At 43.0% G+C, this 19,729-nt stretch overlaps 3 protein-coding genes and 1 non-coding gene across 4 annotated transcripts in view; 2 read left to right on the top strand and 2 right to left on the bottom strand.

Moving 5' to 3' along the window:
- Positions 1-431: 431 nt before the first annotated feature.
- GET3 (guided entry of tail-anchored proteins factor 3, ATPase) lies at positions 432-7,730 on the bottom strand. Its single transcript, XM_072399486.1, has 7 exons — positions 7,534-7,730; positions 6,584-6,731; positions 5,791-5,939; positions 4,369-4,519; positions 3,689-3,796; positions 2,152-2,349; positions 432-995 (listed from the first exon to the last, which is right to left on the bottom strand). Exons 1-7 carry the CDS (start codon positions 7,674-7,676, stop codon positions 864-866), a joined length of 1,029 nt encoding a protein of 342 aa, XP_072255587.1. The 5' UTR covers positions 7,677-7,730; the 3' UTR covers positions 432-863.
- A 302-nt stretch (positions 7,731-8,032) lies between these two features.
- TRIR (telomerase RNA component interacting RNase) lies at positions 8,033-14,176 on the top strand. The gene is made up of 3 exons (XM_072399487.1): positions 8,033-8,761; positions 11,486-11,566; positions 12,362-14,176. Exons 1-3 carry the CDS (start codon positions 8,276-8,278, stop codon positions 12,467-12,469), a joined length of 675 nt encoding a protein of 224 aa, XP_072255588.1. The 5' UTR covers positions 8,033-8,275; the 3' UTR covers positions 12,470-14,176.
- On the top strand, positions 11,707-11,776 carry LOC140325043 (small nucleolar RNA SNORD41). Its single transcript, XR_011919636.1, has one exon. It is a non-coding gene; the product is annotated as a small nucleolar RNA SNORD41 (small nucleolar RNA).
- A 1,416-nt stretch (positions 14,177-15,592) lies between the features above and the next one.
- The window catches only part of LOC140322867 (RING finger protein 11-like), a 6,664-nt gene continuing 2,527 nt past the window's right edge, over positions 15,593-19,729 (bottom strand). The window contains exons 2-3 of the mRNA XM_072399488.1: positions 18,253-18,422; positions 15,593-18,132 (exon numbers count right to left, since the gene is read on the bottom strand). Coding sequence (XP_072255589.1) covers positions 17,961-18,132; positions 18,253-18,422 — 342 coding nt within the window. The 3' untranslated portion in view covers positions 15,593-17,960. The remainder of the gene's footprint in view (positions 18,133-18,252; positions 18,423-19,729) is intronic.

Here is a 19,729-nt window from a genome sequence, read left to right as displayed (position 1 = left end):
CCCATAATGATCACACCACACCGTATAATAATACCAAGTATCTATACCCCGATAATGATCACACCGCACCATATAATACCGGGCATCTATACCCCGATAATGATTACACCGCACTGTATATTACCAGGCATCTATACCCCGATAATGATCACACCGCACGTTATAATGATACCGAGTATCTATACACCGATAATGATCACACCGCACTTTATAATGATACCGAGTATCTATACACCGATAATGATCACACCGCACCCTATAATGATACCGAGTATCTATACGCCGATAATGATCACACCGCACGCTATAATGATACCGAGTATCTATACACCGATAATGATCACACCGCACAGTATAATGATACCGAGTATCTATACCCCGATAATGATCACACCGCACCATAAGGAAGGATAATGACCACATAACACAGATTTGTATAAAGAGAATACTTTAATACTTCGCTCCCAGAGCACTACAGCGGGTTTTTTATCGGGGTAAGAAGAGATACATCAGCGGTACCTTGAAATCACATTGGTGTCATGCTTAGTACGGATTTATAGTGTGGCATTCTTGATGCATTAGTGAAAATATGAAGAGACAGATGACCAGAGAGATGACAGAAAAAGGCTGAAACACATACACATACAAACAAAAAGGAGATGGGAGTGAGATGTATATATTATTTAGGTCCCCAATTTCCAAAAGCAATAAATAAACCCTCCACAAAATATTAAGGGTGGGGTGACAGGAAGTTCTTGGAGGGATAAAACCTATTCTGTCCATCATAGGGTTGTCATCTGTCTTGCTTGCTTCTGTAGTGTTCATGAAACGGCGTGAGGTTACCCACTCAGCATCCCAACCCTTCATTTCCCGCTTGGTGGTTTGTACGGCTCAAGTAGAAGATTAGAAAATGTGTTCACATTTTCTGCTCCCCGGACTTCATGTGGGAGAAGAGGGAGCTTCACGATGTGGAAATCTTCATACAGGTCTTCCATCTGAGAGACAAAGAGTAAGTGAGAGAAGTTAAGCGGAGAATGAGAGAAAAAGATGCTCCATTCCTTCATGAAAAAATAAAGGTGCCTCCAGCAGGGTTGCATTTATCTTGGCAACTTCATTGACTGTAAAAACCAAGATGCACAACCGCTCTCCTTATTATTATCAAACCAGTCCAACCCACTGCCCATAATTATTGCCAGCTAACTTCACCCTTTGCCCAGTTGAAAGCAATGTTCTCTCTAGGTCTTTTTTAGGTGGGCGCACCACCAAGAACTTTTCAGTGACCACTTGGATGTCATCAGACAATTGCTCAGGCTGTGTTTTGTGTGGAATGAGATGTGAGAGTTTGCAGCTCTGCTGGGGAAAGTTACACTTAATTTACACTACACTACATTTTTTTTGCGTCTTGCGTGTCCGCTTCTAGGCCATCCGGCTACGGTTCCTCCCACCCAGCTAAAAAAAAAAAAAAAAAAAACTAAGCTCCCCATCAACCAATAGATTGCACTTTTACCCAGTTAATATTAAGCAACACTCCCTGGAGGGGATGGCATATAAAATAAAATATGTATATTTGCTATACAAGTCATTTTGTATTTTATTAATATTTCAGTCTGTAATATTGTAAAAACATGCAATCCAATATGGCAACCCGGAGGAATTTTTAGATTGTAAGCTCTTCAGGGCAGGGTCCTCTCCACCTTCTGTGTCACTGTCTGTTATTTGCAACCCCTATTTAATGTACAGCACTGTGTAATATGTTGGCGCTAAATAAATGCCGTTTATTATTATAAATAATAATAAGCCTGCACTAAATATTTGTCATATTTCATGCATCTCCTGCAAAAGGAATTTTGGTAACAAACACCCTAAGGGTAATTATTTCTCAAGTAATACATACTCAAAGGTTGCTCATTAAAAGTATGGAAAGTGCAGCAGCTGACTGTAATAAATCAGACACTCCCACTCAGAATTTGTTTGGCAAACAAACAATTATTTCTTCAGAAATGTGAAGAGATGGAATCTGCCCAAAAAAGTTTGGTAAGATCCCTGCAACTTTTATAAATTTGTTTTTTTCCTGAACAAAAATAGAATACATTTTAAACACCAAATGCCCCCAATGACTACCCCCACCCCTACCCCCAATTCATGGCATACCTGGTCCAGGTATTTTGACTGGATCTTGTGCCGAGCCTCACACATCCGACACGGCTTCTCAGGGTCGGGAAAAACCAGCTGGTTCACTATGATGTTATGAGTATCTATTTTACATTTTGCCAACTCCTGGATCAGTCGCTCTGTTTCATACAGGGACAGGAACTCAGCAATACAAACACAGATGAATGTTGTCTGCTCCTGTAAGGAAAGTCATAGTACAAGTCAGCAAATAATATTCTACGATATATAACAATGTCTATGGAAACAGAAATGTGTTTGAATATTATAAGTACACTATAATAGGAAACCATATAACTGTCATTTATTTGGAACTTTTTGAAGACTATTGTATGTCAAGATTTTGTAATACTGATGTTATATAATAGAAATTTGAAGGTTCATTTTATTTTTTAAGATTCCCTGCTTTTGTATGATGTTTGAATTGATATTCAACATTTAAATGCTGGCACTATGCGACTTTCCATTTTTTCCCCAAAACATGTTGTAAAACCCTTTAAAAAAACCCAAAAATATTTGAAATTTAAATACACTGAAATAAGAACACACAAAATCTATAAAAATCCTACCCAACATAAATGGTAAAACTATACAGATTTAACAAGTGAAGATTTGTATGTTTATTAATGAACCTTTTCCGCAACAATGCAAATCAATGGAAAACAAACTGTAACAAATAGTAAAACCAGTCAGCACATCAACTATTATTAATTATACTTATACAAAAGACTCAAGTGTTACCAAATCTAAAACATATGTATTAATAAAATAAAGGTCTGCCATAAACATATTATATGAAGCATTATAAGTCATAAACCTAAATAAATCATAATGGTGCTTAGGTGTGCTAGGTATATAGTTTTTTTTTCCATTGTATTATAATTTACCTTTTATTATATTATGTTTTATAGTATAAAGCCAATCTGATGGTCAGTAGCATCTGGGGAGACACATGTTTCTGATGAAGTGCTGAAATCTTTTATTTCTTTCTGTCACCGTGTGGCTATTGCCAATTCGACAGAATACAACGGAAAAAATTTGGTTTTAAAAATTAACTGAACATTTCCTTTAAATAAGGTTTAAAACCCTTCTGAAGGGAAATGAAATAGAACTTTTACAAATGCTTAATCAGGCTGGGTCTTTTTATTGCAGAAAGGGACCGATGATTTAGATTGTAAGCTCTTCCGGGCAGGATCCTTTCCTCTTCCTGTGTCACCGTTTGTATCTGTCTGTCATTTGCAACCCCTATTTAATGTACAGTGCTGCATAATATATTGGTGCTATATAAATCATGTTTATGAATACTATTATTATTAATAATAATAATAATAATAAATGATGTCCCTTTTGCAATATTATGTCTTACCTGCCTGATCGCTCTGGTTTTCTAGCAACAAAGCGGAGCTGCATCAGCTTTGGTTACCAGGCAAACCTGGCGATTCTGGCTTCCCTTGTGTGTCAGGAATTATTTTCCTTATATTTGAAAGTATAGCATACTGACCACTGTCACAGATCTTACCGGATCTTTGAACTGTTCGCTGACCGATCGGATAACAGGGAGAGTTTCTTCTAGCTTAGAAGCCAACTGGTCGGCGTTCATGTCTCCGAGTCCCAGCATGTTGCACATCTGCAGAGCAGGAGGTGAATAGAGAGGAAGGTATTAAACTGAAACCCTTGTGGTAAATTTAATTTTACTTGTCTCTGAAACTCCAAAACCATTTTATATCAAATCCTAAAATAAAAATGTGTATCACAATCAGTTTGCATTGTCAGTATAGACCATTGGTCCTTGACCTTTTTAACACAAAGGAACCTTTAAAATAAGTTTTAGGTCTTAAGAGGGCCCCTGTTATAAGTACTATATCAACAGCTCACAGTATATTAGTGTGGAGGTCAGGAGGAAGAATGTCTCCCACATTGCGAATAGGAAGAATTTCCCTTTTACTGTTAGCCAAAAAGATCATTGGTGTTAGAGAGATACACATTGCTTAAGGAACCCCTAGCAACCTCTGGAGGAACCCTGGTTGAGAAACACGGATACAGACTTTGCAAGAGTATCTTATCCTACTTTGCCCAAATGGTATGATCAGTCGGATTTGGTGACGAGCGTAAAACGTACTCATATTTGTGTGCGATTACAACAGTGTAAAAGTATTGTAAACGTTTTTGTTTATTATAGTGAATAGTTGGGGGTCTTACTTGAGAAATAAAGGGACTGATCTGGTTCTTAATCTGCATCAACCTTCCCAGGCCTCGCTCCACAATAGTTGGAAAGTTGAGGAGTCTCAGTGTGTGCCCTGTAGGAGCCGTGTCGAAGACCACTACCGAGAAATTCATCCCTTTCACCAACCTGAGAAAGACAGAAGGAATATTATATGTCAAGAGCAAAAACATCTTTCCTACTGACTTCACTTGGTGCATTCTTGATTTGGGTTCTCATATAGAACCCTATGTCCCCCTGAGGTAGCTTGAGTTCTCAGGTTCAGATTGTACATGAAGCAACAACTTCTACCTAACTAAGGTTCCCATTCAGTTGCCTATGGGGTTTGTGGATGCTTCCTGCAGACCTTGTACACCAGGGGTGTAAAACTCAAATCAAGTAGGGGGCCGAAACCTAAAACACAGGCTAAGTGGCGGGCCGAACTTTTTATTAAGAAACATAGTGTTAGTAGAAGTATAGAACCTTCCTCATCCAGAGACACCGTATCACAGCCATCCTCATGCACTAATCATGTTCTGAAAATAAGAACACGCTTGTCTTCGTGAAGCATGAACATATATTCACTTTCCTATCTTTAATTAAATTGTCTCCCTTCTGCATCAACTTTTCATATGTTGAACATTTTGAGAGCGAGTGCTTTTTTGTTCTTTTTCTGAGGTTGGTGTACCTAACCTATTGGCTGTCCAGCATACTACTGGCAGCAGGATTGGGACTTGCAGTCGTGCTTAGTGCTGGGTCCCGGTCGGAGTGTGAAGAAGCAACTGGGGTCCTTCTGCCAGCAACGTGGTCAGGCACTTGTTAGACTGCCCTGCTTCTACCTAACTTTCTGGGACTGGGTCCTCCTGCTTGCAAATGTTAGGAGCTTGGATGCAGCACAGTCACCGCAGGCCACATAAAACAGGCAGATATGCCAGATTGGCCTTGTGTTTTGACACTTGTGTTGTCGACAGTCAAATAAAAGAGGTATACACTAAAAATGTGTGGATTTCATAACACTTTATTAGGCTGCCTGGCGGTATTCCCGAGTGTGGTTCGGGATTAATTTTCAGTGCCAAAAGCAGTAACCGCGAGTCACACTCGGGGTGGAATTGCCAGGGAGTTTTAGTCCTACCTGGTTCCCACATTCCAGCAATATCCTCCAGCGGTGCATCTGCTTGCCCTGGTGTAAGCCTTAGGCTGGAGGGCGGCACTGTGGGACTGGTAGGCGGAAAATTTAAAATAATAAGTATTTTTAAATGTATCACTTTGGCATTTAAAAATACTCATTATTCAGACCACCAGGGAGGGTTTTGGCCATCAAAAATAACATACTTCACACTTTATTCCAACCACCATGGCATTGCCATTCCAAAGGTAACATCTGGAAACAGCGGACAACTTGGTCTATATTTTTTGCTCACCTCATCACCTCTGCATAGCTCATAGCCTCATCTATTCCAGGAAAGGCGCTCATGGCTTCCTGCATCATCTTCTTGCCCATGCTAAGCATGTTGTCCTCCTCGAATATCTCGTCTGGCAGTTCAGCCACTCCCAGGCTGGGATCAATCTCCTGCATAGCAGAGACAGGATGACATTTATGGATGTCATTTATATAAACGGATTTTGCAAGGAAAAAAGGAACAGGCACCATGTCTGTGTAATGTGAGTTTGAACATGAAATTTTTGAGGGACAAGGAAAGAGTTAGAAAAGGATGTAAAAGAACATTGGTGGCAGAATCACCAGGTATTATAAATACAGCTAAAGACATTTCTAAGATCAAACCAATGTACCAGCATGGTAAGGTACCAGAAGGGGGCACGAAGGCTGATAAGGCCCTTTTCTCTGAACCGGGCGTTTACTGAAAAGTGCTGGGTGGTGCGCCCAGCTAAAAGGGGCCACGGAGAGCACTGCACACTTCCAACTTTGCCCATCAGAGACCAAGCACCAAGGGGAATCTGTGACCAATCATAAACCACAGTCTAAGCAAAAGCAGACGATCGACCAATGTTCCCATAGAAAAGGGGCAATGCTCTACTGAAATGGCATTAGTGTGTCAGAGTTGTTCTCTTCCTGAACTTCAATATTACTCATGGATAATAAGAAAACATGAATATCTGTGTGTGTTTATTAGGATTGTTACCAATCTTATTTTGGTGATAGGAAAGTGTTTGCAATGTGATATAGGTGTACATTGGAGAGAAGCGTCTTCTCACCATAGCAAAGAGGTTATCATAGCCGCGCACTTTGGTGGGGACCTTGGAGAACTTCTGGTCGAAGGCGTCGGAGATGTTATGGGCGGGATCTGTGGAAATGATCAGCACGCTCTCTCGAATCCGAGACAACTGCACGGCCAGGCTGCAACTGTAGAGCAGAAAATAAAAATAATTGTTTACTTTACCACCTCTTTCCATAAATGGTGGTGCTGAGTCTATGACAACCCCTAAAGCACAACTCCAGGAAAATCCCATCTCCTGACAATCATTCTCTAACCTACCCTGCATGATATAATTTTTCCTTTCCTTGCAATGAAGATAGTATTACCTAAACCTGTTGTCCAGTTCTTACTGTAAGGTGCCAGGGACTGCTGACCCATCACTGAAGATGCGGCCATGCCAGCCGGTCCCCTAACTGGCTCCTTTTCCTGATATCATCACTGTTGAATCCAACCAAAAATGCCCCTGAAATCGGACAGCCAATAGGAACTCTAACTCAAGCAGCTAATGGACAGAAGTAAACAGAAGAGCTCTGGGTCATGTGACTGGGACAGTAGGGGAGTAAAAACAGGTTTTATGTTTTTAATTGTATCCCAGCGACCATCACCGACCCGGGGATCAGCTTTAAATGCATGTCAGCCATTGAGTGTTAGGATAGAACTACAATTCCCAGCATGCCTTAGCCAACACTCTACATTGAGAACAAAAGCATGCACTAACACTATGGAACCTGCAGTCCAACCACAAAAGGCAGCATCCCACCTACTCCTTAAAATAGTAAAGGGCAGCAGATGTAGCTAGGAAAGCTTTTCGTGCAACAGAGCTCCAATAGGACACCCCTCCTGCCCAGTTGGTTTCTCCCACATCTCTCCCCATTAGGTGTTCAGTTGGTACAGTCCACCTACACCCATCCCCTGCCTGGCCTACCCTGTATAATCCGTGCACTTCACCTGCAGGTGGTCTTGCCCACTCCTCCTTTCCCTCCCACGAAGATCCAGCGGAGGGAGCGCTGCTCTATCACATTGAGTAACGTAGGCTCCAATGGCTCCACATCTGGAGCATCCTCAAACTCCTCATCTACCGGCGCAGCCATCTTCACTCAGATTCACGTGACCTCAGGCAGCCAATCCAAACCCCACACAAAGCCGCACCATGACACGGATAGAAGAAGGGTCTGCCTTCGTTATTACCAATCACAAACTTCCCCATCGCTGAATGGTCGAGCCACATGCCAATCAATGTCAATTGCTTCATTTTCATAGGCGGCCTCTTATTGGAAGCCTGCCTAGCGTTTCTTATACAGGATTGGCTAACGACTTTGCCTATTAGAGCAGAACGCATAACAACAAGAGGCCTAAAACTGTTCATTGGCTGGGGTTTTGGTTTTGACAGCCAAACACGCCTAGAGATGTCACATAGCCTGAATTCTGATTGGGCCACCATCTCCAAAATCAGCGTCCGCATTGGCTAGTCTTTCAATCTTTTCTCGCCGGTACCGCCTGTGTACGTATTTCTTTAGCGAGCTGCTATTGGCTTGTGCAGTTCAGTCATCGACTCTACGTACGTCTAGAAATTTCTCTTTGCGGGTTGCTGGTGTCCGCCATTTTGGAAAAGCTTTCCCGCCGGTTTCCTGAGGTAAACATTGCAACGGCTGTGACGGAGAGTGTTTAAGAGGTAGCTGCTGGCCTCAAGATGGCGGAGGAGAGTCCACGGCCACCTTCGGCGGAAGACAGTGAGGAGGAGGGAGAGGAAGCCGCGGAGGCCCCGCTGCTGCTAAACGACAAGAACGAGGAATCCGCAGAGGCCCCGCTGCTAAACGACAAGAACGAGGAATCCGCAGAGGACGAACAGGAAGGGACCGAGGACAGTGATAAAGAGGCGGCCCCCGCCCCTGAACCCCCTGCGGAAAAGAAGGCCCCGGTGTCGGCCTCCAAACCCTCCGCTCAGCCTCTCCTTCCGATGCCCCCGGCCTTCTTCCAGCCTGCAACGACCTACTACACCCCCGCCGTTCCAGCCTACCCCTCCACCACCTCCGGCGTCAACGTGTTCGCCAATGACGGCAGCTTCCTGGAGCTCTTCAAGAAGAAGATGGAGCAGAACACAACCGGGAACAAAGAGGAGTCCGGCCCCCAGGAGGAGAAGAAGCCAGAACCGGACAAGAGGAAGCCCATCAGCTTTGTAAGATCCCCGGGGAGCCCTGCATAGCTGAGGGGAATTCTATCATAAAGAGAACCTGTCAGGACTGGGCCTGTGCTGAGGTTATAATTGGCCACTTATTCATAGGGTCAGGTTACCATAGTGATCTTGTTGCTAAGGGAACAGGGGAAATCCCTCTGGCTGACCCCCCCCCCTTATTTATAGGTGGGAATGGTAGAGTCTCATTTACCCCTAAGAAATCTGTGGTGGGTCATGCCTCCATATTGGTACAGTTGCCATGGCAATGGGTGTTCTCTCTGCTCCCCTAAGTTAGAAACATAGCACCTGTGGTTCTAACAATGTTTATGGAAATGTCTGCTCAGCCTTAGAGGAACTAAACTCAAAAGTACCCCATGACAACAAAAATACTCTTACCTTCAATCTCACAGGGCAATCTGATCCATCTGCAGGTCTCATCTGTCGGCTCCAGCGTTGTCCCGGTATCTGTCTTTGGGCCGGCACTTGGGCGCCGCCATCTTCTCTTCTTTCTGGTTCTTCCTACGTCATCCGACCCAGACGTGAGATCGGGTGACATGAGTATCCCGGGAGGCTTTGCGCTCCCATTCATTCTCAAATGAAAAAAAAGAGTTGCACTTAACAAAACAACTGAATTTTTACTTTATATAAAATGGTTGTCTACCTTTTTTTTGTTAAGTGAAATCAGTGAGGTACTTTAGGTACGCTTTAACCTTCAAATTTATGTCCAGAAAATGTGGTTTTAAATAGAGCAATGAAAGGTTAAAATCCCTATGAGGTTTATTGTTTGCAATCTGGACCGCTCTAGGGAGATTTCCCATCACTTCCTAACCTATGGATGCAACAGGAAATGAGAGGAAATCTTTCTAGAGTGATTTTTGTCACCAGGATAAGTGATCCCATTGGAGGATTTTCCCTTGCCTATCGCTGTGATGACAACGCAGTGTGGGATTTCCCTCCATGTTTTGTATTTATACCAGTGGTCATCAGAACATATAAAGCGAGGTGAATCTTTTCAGCGGGAGCACAGGTGGCTATACTTGTTTAATGCAGCGTTTCTTAACATTTTAATTATAAAATAAACTTTCAGGACCTAGAGAACCCTTTTTATAATTACTATATCAACAGCTTACAGTATGTTAGTGTAGTGGTCAGTAAGGAAGAAGGTCTCCCTTACAGAGCCGAAAAGATCATTGGTGACCCCTAACTTGACCTGAGAGGCACAAATCGCTTAAGGCAGCGGTCGCCAATCAGTGGTCCGCAGCTCTGGCTGGTGTGCCAGAGAGCCCCTGCTAAGGGGACTCACCGGCCTGAGCTGCGGACCATGTGCCCAGTATGAATCGCAGGCTCATGAGGTGGGTGGGTTGTGTCCAGAGAGACACCTCTTCCATCATAGGCCCAGGCCTGCGATTGGAGAATTAGCGGGTTCTGGCATCATGCATCACTCTGGGGGGAAGTTTTTTCCCCTTTGAGTGACGTACGGTCCCTGCACATGCACAGTCCGTAGTTTGTGCATTTAGTGGTCCGTAGCTCCAAAGAGGTTGGCGACTTCTGGCTTAAGGAACCCTGGTTGAGAAACCCTGCTCTAACCCTTTCCAGCTTTATCCAAAAAAAAAAGTTTTTATTTTCAGGCTGAGCTTTGTACTCGCTGCAAGAACCGACCATGTGAATCTCTATTAGTGGCAGGCTGGTGAAGGTGACCCCTCTGCTGTGAGGTCAGGAAAATCATAGCACTTGTCAGGTTTTAGGCGATACTTCCTGCTCCTGGGTGGGTGGAGGATTAAGACAAAAATAAAATAGCTAAACAGTACAACAAATCTTTTGAAAGAAATACCCACCTGTAACAGCTGTCACAAAACATTTTTCTGGAGAACATTTTTAATCTCCATGACACGTTACAAATCTTATTCCTCGCTCTATCCAAAATTAATATTTGTCCCTACAAACCCACAAAATTCTGTCTCCGATATTGTCTGGCTTGTTCGCCTAAACCTAAGTTGTTCTGGAAGTTGCATTCCTGTTTCCATTAATCCGTCCAATCCCCGGTGCACATTTTTATGGTAGGCAGAAGGCATTGGGGTGAGCAAGACAGAAGAAAGAAGTTTATACAGCAAAGTATCTGATATTGGGGAATAGGAACGAGCAGCGCAGTGCCAGCTTCATTCCTTTGGCCATGTGATTATTGCTCTTTTGTCGTATCAGCATTTGATATTTGAAGATTTTAATGTAAAAGTGACAGGTATTCTGCAAGGGAGATTTGGTTAATGTTGTAGTCAGGTTTCCCTCTGCTCACATTAGCTGATTGGCTGTGATCCTGGGGATGCATTGAATGCTGGGAGATATACAGCATGGCATTGTACTTCCTGTGTACTCCTCCTTCCCCTGTAGAAGTGAAATGTGAAGAAACAGCATAGCTTTTATCATTCTGATTTAATAAGAGCAAGGCAAAGAGTGGAATTGTCCTTTTAATTCTATTTAATATTCACCAAGTCCTGTATGTAATTGTTTGCCTGTTAATTGAGACAGTCCCTATTCATATGTTAGGGGGCCTCCAATAGCTGGGGTGTGTATAACACAGCGTAGAGGGTTGTTTAGTTTGTGATTACAGGTTGGGGAGTGTCTTGTGGCTGTCTAACCAAGGCCTCCTATATATTCTGTCATATAGAGGGACTCAGAGAGGCTGCAAGGGCTCGTATAACGGTTGCAGTCTTCTGTTCCTTCCACCCCCAGGTGGGCAAGCGTAGAGGAGGGGCAAAACTGGCCCTGAAGACTGGCATGGTAGCCAAGAAGCCAAAGACGGATGACGAGGAGGTACGAACATCGAACTTTTATGTGTCTATGCTTCATATATGGCATTGTGTGGTTATGATAATCTGGCATTTCTGATTCCCTTTTTGTAAAATCTAATAATTTCACTAGAAGTGTTAAGTTCTTTTGTGTGATGGCATTACCTGGATGTGATGCAGAATGTTACGTCCTGATCTCCTCTGAGGGTCATTGTATTCATACTGTCTGATCCAGGTAGTTCAATATTTAAAGGATTTATGTAATCTGCACAACAGCATTAGGACTCCAGCCTAAAACTCTGCTCTCATTGTATGCAATGCTATAAATCCTTCAGCTGGAAAGACAAAGTACCTAGAGGCAGCCCTCTCCTCCTGGTCACACACCAAAAGCCTGTGGTGTTTAAAGCAGCTTGTTTGTAATCCCAATAGTGAAAGTGAAATCACCATATTCATACTGCCCTCACTTGCTCACACTTGTACCTAAGCTTCCAATGTTTGACTTTACTAACATCATAGCTTGCAGCACAAACTCCATGTTGGCCAGGGCTCACCAGAGAATGATGCAGAGAACAGTGGTCACGTTACCATCTTCTTCCATGTACCTTGGTACCCGATCAGTGCTCCACTTTTTCCCCCAGATGCGGCTTTTACAATAGACTTCCTAGAGATCCCCTATTATATCCTTATACTTTTTCTATTTAAAATAATTTGTTCTATGGTTGTCTTTTCAGTTCTTTTCTATTCAGAAATCTCTGTATATGTTTTTATTACACACTAATTAATCATGTCAGACTGTAACATCATTTCACTTTTTCCGCAGGTTGTTGTACAGAAAGGAGGGGCTTGGGCACAATACATGGCAGAGGTGAAAAAATATAAAGCTCACCAGTGCAGTGACGATGATAAAACCCGACCGCTTGTCAAATAATGCAGAAAACGTATGGACTTGTGCTGAGCAACTTTCAGGGGATGGCTATAAATTCTCAAAACCAAGAGTATTTTTCCCTGACACCAGCCTCATATACTGCAAGAGCTTTCTGCTCTCCCCCCTAATGTCACCCTGGATTGTATGTTACTGATCCTAATTTACTGGGGAGAGAAGAGATATTCTGCATGGGTGCTAAAATGGCAGGCTGGTAAACTGCTCCTTCCCAAAACAGGATACGTCTCCCTTTCCTGGACTCCTATAGCACCTTACCCCTAATCTGTCTGCTGTTGCAGAATGGAGGAATATAGACTGTTTTTTGTTATATATAAATATATATGTGTGTGTGGACATGACTTCTTTTACTTTTTTCTTTTGAATGTTTGCATTCAGATCAATATCCATGTAGAACGCTGTCCCATTACCAGTTAGCTTTACCATATTACATTCCCATCCTAAAATCCCCCCCCAAACCCTGTTTTTCTATGTATGGGGGATGTTTCATCAAGAACATGTTCACCACGGTTGTATCTGGTGGACCTGGTTAATAGTTGCTTGGGTCTTTGCAGTGGCCCTGTCATTAAACCAAAATTCCCCAGAAAAGCTATAGCTGTTAATTAGTACTTACCTTACTCTTGATATTTACCCTGCCAAGAGCTGCTGTATTTATGAGGAATTGTGTAGCCCAAAGTCTCCAGGGCACCTCACAGATTCACATGCAAGATCTGGTAGATCGCAGTGTGCACTGGTTCCTCCAGCTGCCTCCTAGTTGTTATGCTGTAGCAACATATTGATGGGGGGACCGGCGAGGCCCAGTGGGATGTATTCCAAGTGGCAGACCTGGAAATATTGGATAGCAGGGTGATGTAATGAGGTTTCTAGGAGCACCATGTGGTGCAATAAATTTGTACAAAGCTACCTGGACACCAGTTTTAAGGTTGTGGGACATCAAATGTGTTTTCAGTCCGCTTAACCCTTCCCTTATTAATATTTGTAGAAATATGGTTTTGCTGAAGTGTAATGGGTATTCCCTTATTTGTCATAACATTCAAAAATATATTACATTTCTACTATATGTAAATAAAAGGGGATAATTAGACTTTAGACTGTTCCTTTCAAAGCAGGTGAGCTCACCAATTATGTTGAAATCAACCTCTTAAGGGTTGAAAAGAATGGTGCTCACATAACCAACCTAATGCTATTTATTGAGTAAAGAGACCCTGTTGTCACATCTTATTTTTTTTTTTTTTTTTTTTTTTAAGCTGGCAACAGCAATGAGAAATGCCAAAAAACCCTTATTTGAGTGTCTGCCTAATCTTCTTGTTCCTCACTTGCCACATTTCTACAGCAATGCTCCCAGAACAGCTTTTTATAACCTGAACCAAGGGCAGCGCCACAGCCCCCGGCAGGTAGATTGCTGTGCCAAGCAGCAGACATGCACCTTTCGCGTGACCCGTTGATAAAATAATCTTTACAAGGCATTCATGTTCACATGTTTTTGGGCGGAGAACGGAGAATGTCGGAATCCAATTGAAACTGCTGAGGAAAAAAGGCCTCTTTAATTTTATGCCATGGACAGTACACACCTTTCCTTTATTTTTGTACAATCATGAGTCCTACAGTGTTTACAAAACTTCAGGATTATTTCAGTTTTGTTTTTCAATTTGACTATTGTGATAAACATTCAATTAAACTGGATTTCTGTTTGAATCATTCTGTTGCCTTTTGTTTTGTTATCAAACTAAAGTCTTAGCTGCAGCGTTTTTTATTAAAAAAAAATGTTTTAAAAAAATGTGGACAATTGCAGGACCGGCTAATGGCAACTACACAACCGTTATGAACGGGGGGAAATCTTTACTGGGAGAAATATGGCATCTGCCATTTCAGGGTTGCTGTACAATTGCTATTTGCCGGGCTGTTTATGGTGACCTCCTGGCTTTAAACCCTTGGCCAAGGATTGTCTGCCATTTACCTATTCTTATATTTTCTCTCTGAGCCAGGGTGATTGGTGGAGTTATTTTTGTTTCAATCCAGGACACTAATGGTAAAGGCTGACAACCTTGGACTTGTAGCAAAACAGAAACTTGTATTATGTTTCTATATGCAGATTTCATAATGGATTGTGAGTGTGCAACTTCCCACGGAGCAGAGTAAAACCAAGCAGCTACAGCGTGAGTTTATTTTTCTTCATTACCAGCAAACTGAATGACTTTCCGTCAGGAATGGTGAAACACAATCACTCTTGTCAGCAGAAGTAGAACTTGAATATCCAGTGAGTAAATGTAGCTATGTAAATGAGAAGGGCACAACTTTTTCATTTGGAACATTGGCTTACATGGAATCCAATTTACATCTAAGAATAAAGCAGCTGCAATGCTTCAATTACAATTATGTTTTGTTAGTGAAATCACCATATTCATACCGGTCACACTTGTACCTAAGCTTCCAATGTTAGACTTTACTGACATCATACCGGTAGCATGCAGCACAAACTCCATGTTGGCCAGGGCTCACGAGAGAATGATGCAGAGAACCATCCCTGTTCTGTACATCGAATGAGACTCCTTTATGTAAAATATGTATAATGAAGTATAGAGAGAAGCAATATATCGAAGCATATGTGGTGCTAGTTCAGGGGTCAGCAAACTTTTTTGGCTACTAGGCCATTTTAGGAGGTCAAGAAGGCACACTAGGCCAGACTCTCTCCCGAGTCCTGCACTGATGGCTCCGCCCCCACCAGGAGCGACCCCTGATGGGAAATCCTCTGCAATGCATACAGAGGAGAGGGAATGTCCCCTTACCCCTGCATGCGGCTTCAGAGCCGTGGGTTACCGACCCCTGCCGGCCTAATTAGGCTGGATCGGGCTACTGGCTAGGCCGTATCTGGCCGACCCCTGTACTAGTTAAAGATTTATCCTGATAAGTTACCCAGGGCTCAAGTCGCCAACACAAGAACTGAAAGTAAATCTCCCCAGCAGGTGTCAATATGTTTTGCATAGAATGGGGAAGAGTTGAAAAAGCTGCCAGGTTTTTATTACCACCTTCTCAAATTACCATCCCTGTTCTTTTATTTGCCCACAGATATAGTAAGAAGTGAAAAAAAAAATCAATCTCATGGTCTACAAATGCATAGAAGCGTGGGTTTATTTATGGCATGACAATGTAATATTTGTAACACATCTGATATATTCAGATATAGTTCATGGCAGTGACCTGCAACGATAAGACCAAAAAATAAACCTTCATATTTAATCCAACGCATTTGCATCCTCAAAAATTGCACTAACACAAGGTTTTGTTCCTGGGCTCCATTACTAAACCTACAGAAGTGTTGTGGTCAACTAAAAGCAGAAAATGTCACAACTTTCATGCAGTCCATGGAAACTATATAGGTTAAACCTAAATCCAGTTCAATCAATACTTCACATTTGTGCTAATGCAGGTAAGTGTAATCACCAGGAGGTGACATATACACGTGAGATTTCTGCACTTGGGTTTCCAACTCTGCCTGTTTGCTGCCATTACTACACATTTTTCTCCCTGCTCCATGTCTGGTGTGCAGATCTGGGACCTACTACAGCTAAATCCCCAAACTATACCGGGGTAGGTGTATGTCTCTGCCCTGTGCGGAAAGATCAAGGCGTCTTTAAAATGGCCTGTTGTGCACAGAAGTTTGCTTGCAAATCCTGTAAATGACCCCAGAAGCTGGTAGGTAATTCCAGGGTCACATTCAAAAGTTATGACCAGCTTGTAACAGAATAAATAATTGTATGAATTCTAATTCCTATTTATCCTTCTCATCCTTAGGGATACATTATCAGGGGCTAGTGTACAGAATTTCCACGGAAGAGCGATGGAACATTAGGAGTCATTCTGTGCCAAATGAACTGACCCATTGTCAAGGAGATAGATGCCCCCCTGGCAAAGTTGGCACTGTAAGTGCCCTTCTGCATTGTTATGTGTGTTTTACATATTCCTGTGCACATTGCTGATCCACCTCTAGTAATAGGTGAACCATTCACCTATCCACTGTGTGTACACTACATACATCTTTATCCCACCCCTGCATACAATCTACAAGGTGAGCTGGGCTGTATCTTGGCATTATGTCTGTACTATGCACTGTCTATTATACAAAGCCTTGAAGATTCACGGCGCTATATTAATCAGACTGCACCCAGCTGTAGGGGCTCCCCCATCCACATGAAATATTGTGATACAATCTAGAATTAGGTGCTATAAAGCCTGTAACATTGGGTCACTGGTCAATAATTCACTTCTTTAAGATGGGGGGAGCTCGGGTCTATTCTTCTGAAATCCACGTAAACTTCCCGGTATTGTTTGGCAGAGGATGTCTTTTCCCTTAACACACAGGTTGGAATCTGTCCAATCCTCCTGGTGCACAAATGGCTGCAAACACTGAATTTTCCTATTGGGCATAACAGAAAGTTTAATAATTGCTAATTACAAAAACAAAGCTGAGCTGTAGCCATCTAGAAAACTCCATGTATTGCAGACAGTGCCCCCCCCATATATTAATTATTTTACCCTTACCAAGCTATAATTCCTGTTTATGGATGCCATCTGGCATCAGCATAGTAATTCAGGCCATGGTCAGGGGAGAGATTTAGGAAGAGAAGCCCTGTATACCCCCTCCACACACCCATTGTAAATATGTGAATGAGAGATGGTGGACGAAATAATTCTACACACAGCACCCCTTCTATTGTATACAGGCCAGCAGGGGAACCTGCATGTAGTATAACCTGAAAATCACATATAGTTTTAACAAAACTGGGAATCTAATTGGAGGATGGTGGCTACAAATCAGTTTTAATCATTTTGCTGTTCTGACCTCAAATGTATCAGACGTGTGAATCCCTAAAAAAACTTCAAAAAGTCTATCCTGCACCAAGCAATACTCAACCATGGCTGCCTACTGTATATCATGGGTACAAGAGAACCCCAACCCATCTCAGGTAGTGCCCACTTGTAATGCCTTCTCACACCAACCCTGGGATGTACGCGCCTCTCCAGACTGGCCAGCAGTTTGCCCTCGTTCATATGCACACATCTCAGTCACTACAGATGCTCAGAGATCTATTTGGTATCTGAAAAAAGAAGTTTTGTAGAATAAAAAGTCTTCTCAATAGGAAGAGCAAATAAAGCTTGCATGAAGGTGCAGAGATTGGTGACGACAATGCAGAGCTGAATGAGATGAAAAATTTGTAGTATGCAAAGTCTCCTCCTCTTATCGTGATGTTTTTACTGATGGAGGGGTATTTGAGTCTTAAAATGCCGATTTATTTCCCTCCACCTGGTGACCTCCGGCGCTCGCTTTCACATGACTTTTCAGCAGCGCGTCATCTATTTCTAACCAGCAAACCAGATTTTAGCCAGCACCTAAAAGGAGTGGCCAGCAGGTGTCAACGAGCCCTTTAATTGATAGACAGAGGCCATGGTGCCGGCACATGGCGGGTGACCCCCGTCCTGGTCAGTTTGTCTCATAGGAGGACAGAAGTGCAGCATCCACAGGCTCCATGCATGATGGACACGTGAAGGAGCGCATAAGCCAGTCATCTATACATTCCATATGGTAGATGTGCATACAAGGCAGGAAGCGGATTGGATCCCCGGTGACGAAGTCCAGCATACAGATCACACACCTGCAAAGAACGGGGGATACAATAGAAAAACAGAATTATAAGTTACATTGTTTTCAGTATTAAAAAAAGATTTTATTCTACACAATTCTAAATAGAAAACAATGTCCTAGTAGCACTGACTCTTTCAGCTTCTTCTCTGAGGGCTCGGATCCAGGGTCATATCGGCCTTTCGGTAAATGTTGAATTAGGCCCATCCTCTGGGCGATCCACACTTGTTCCTCCTCGGTTAGTTGTGTGGCTAGCCGGGTCTGGCTGGGGGTGGGATGGTAAACAGGCACGGACTCCCGTTCCTGAAATATAGAATAACAATGTGTTTAGAAGGTGGGGGAATCCCATCATTTAAAGCATGCCGTACATCAAATCTAATCATGATGATGCATCACAATCAAACAACCCTCACTTTCAATAATGTAAACCTGTTCCCGGGCTATAAACAAGTAATTTAATAATTTATATTCATACAAAAAAATTCTTTCACATCATTTTCTCAGCTGCTCCGGTCCTTTGCATCCCCATCTGTTGTAGCTCAGAAGCTCAGATCTCCCTTGCCCCAGAAATGGCTCAGCAGCTCAGCTCCCCCTTGCCCCAGAAATGGCTCATCAGCTCAGCTCCCTCTTGCCCCAGAAATGGCTCAGCAGCTCAGCTCCCCCCGCTCTTCTTTCCTGCACTAATCCTGCAGTACAATATTTACCTTCCAGTATTACCTCTGCAAAGCTCCAAAATAGTTTAGGTCATGATCACCATTAATCCTGCTCTCCCCCCTCAGCGCTGACAGCCCATAATGCTTCCCCTCCCAACAGTGTCTCAGCAGTTTAGCTCTCCCCTTACGAGAAGTGAGTGAGCAGCTCAGCTCATCCAGCAATTCATCTTCAAACATCATAGCAGAAGCACAAATGAGATTTCAGTCAGAAGCTCAGTACGGCAGGTGATGGTATATAGGGGGGTGTATACATACAACAGGGGACGGTATATAGGGGGTGTATACATATGGCAGGTGATGGTATATAGGGGGGTGAGGGGGTGTATACATATGGCAGGTGATGGTATATAGGGGGGTGTATACATACAACAGGGGACGGTATATAGGGGGTGTATACATATGGCAGGTGACAGCATATAGGAGGTGTATACATACGCCAGGTGACAGCATATAGGGGTGTATACATGGGGCAGGAGACGGTATACAGGAGGTGTATACAAATGGCAGGGGACGATATATAGGGGGTGTATACATACGGCAGGTGACGGCATATAGGGGTGTATACATATGGCAGGTGACGGTATATACAGGGTGTAAACATACGGCAGGTGATGGTATATAGGGGGGTGTATACATACGGCAGGTGACACGTATATAGGGGTGTATACATATGGCAGGTGACGGTATATACAGGGTGTAAACATACGGCAGGTGACGGTATATAGGGGGGTGTATACATACGGCAGGTGACACGTATATAGGGGTGTATACATATGGCAGGTGACGGTATATACAGGGTGTAAACATATGGCAGGTGATGGTATATAGGGGGGTGTATACATACAGCAGGTGACGGTATATAGGAGGGTGTATACATACGGCAGGTGACGGTATATA

This window comes from Pyxicephalus adspersus, chromosome 2 (genome assembly GCF_032062135.1).
Source record: "Pyxicephalus adspersus chromosome 2, UCB_Pads_2.0, whole genome shotgun sequence".
In the NCBI taxonomy this organism is placed as follows: domain Eukaryota; kingdom Metazoa; phylum Chordata; class Amphibia; order Anura; family Pyxicephalidae; genus Pyxicephalus; species Pyxicephalus adspersus.
This window is presented reverse-complemented; position numbering and strand designations above follow the sequence as displayed.

Coding starts and splice junctions, on each gene's coding strand:
- GET3 (XM_072399486.1), bottom strand. CDS start 7,676: ATGGCTGCGCCGGTAGATGAGGAGTTTGAGGATGCTCCAGATGTGGAG. Junction 5,940..6,583: donor ATGATAACCTCTTTGCTATG/GTGAGAAGACGC, acceptor TCTGCTATGCAG/GAGATTGATCCCAGCCTGGG. Junction 3,797..4,368: donor TCAGTCCCTTTATTTCTCAA/GTAAGACCCCCA, acceptor CCTGCTCTGCAG/ATGTGCAACATGCTGGGACT.
- TRIR (XM_072399487.1), top strand. CDS start 8,276: ATGGCGGAGGAGAGTCCACGGCCACCTTCGGCGGAAGACAGTGAGGAG. Junction 8,762..11,485: donor AGAGGAAGCCCATCAGCTTT/GTAAGATCCCCG, acceptor TTCCACCCCCAG/GTGGGCAAGCGTAGAGGAGG. Junction 11,567..12,361: donor CAAAGACGGATGACGAGGAG/GTACGAACATCG, acceptor CTTTTTCCGCAG/GTTGTTGTACAGAAAGGAGG.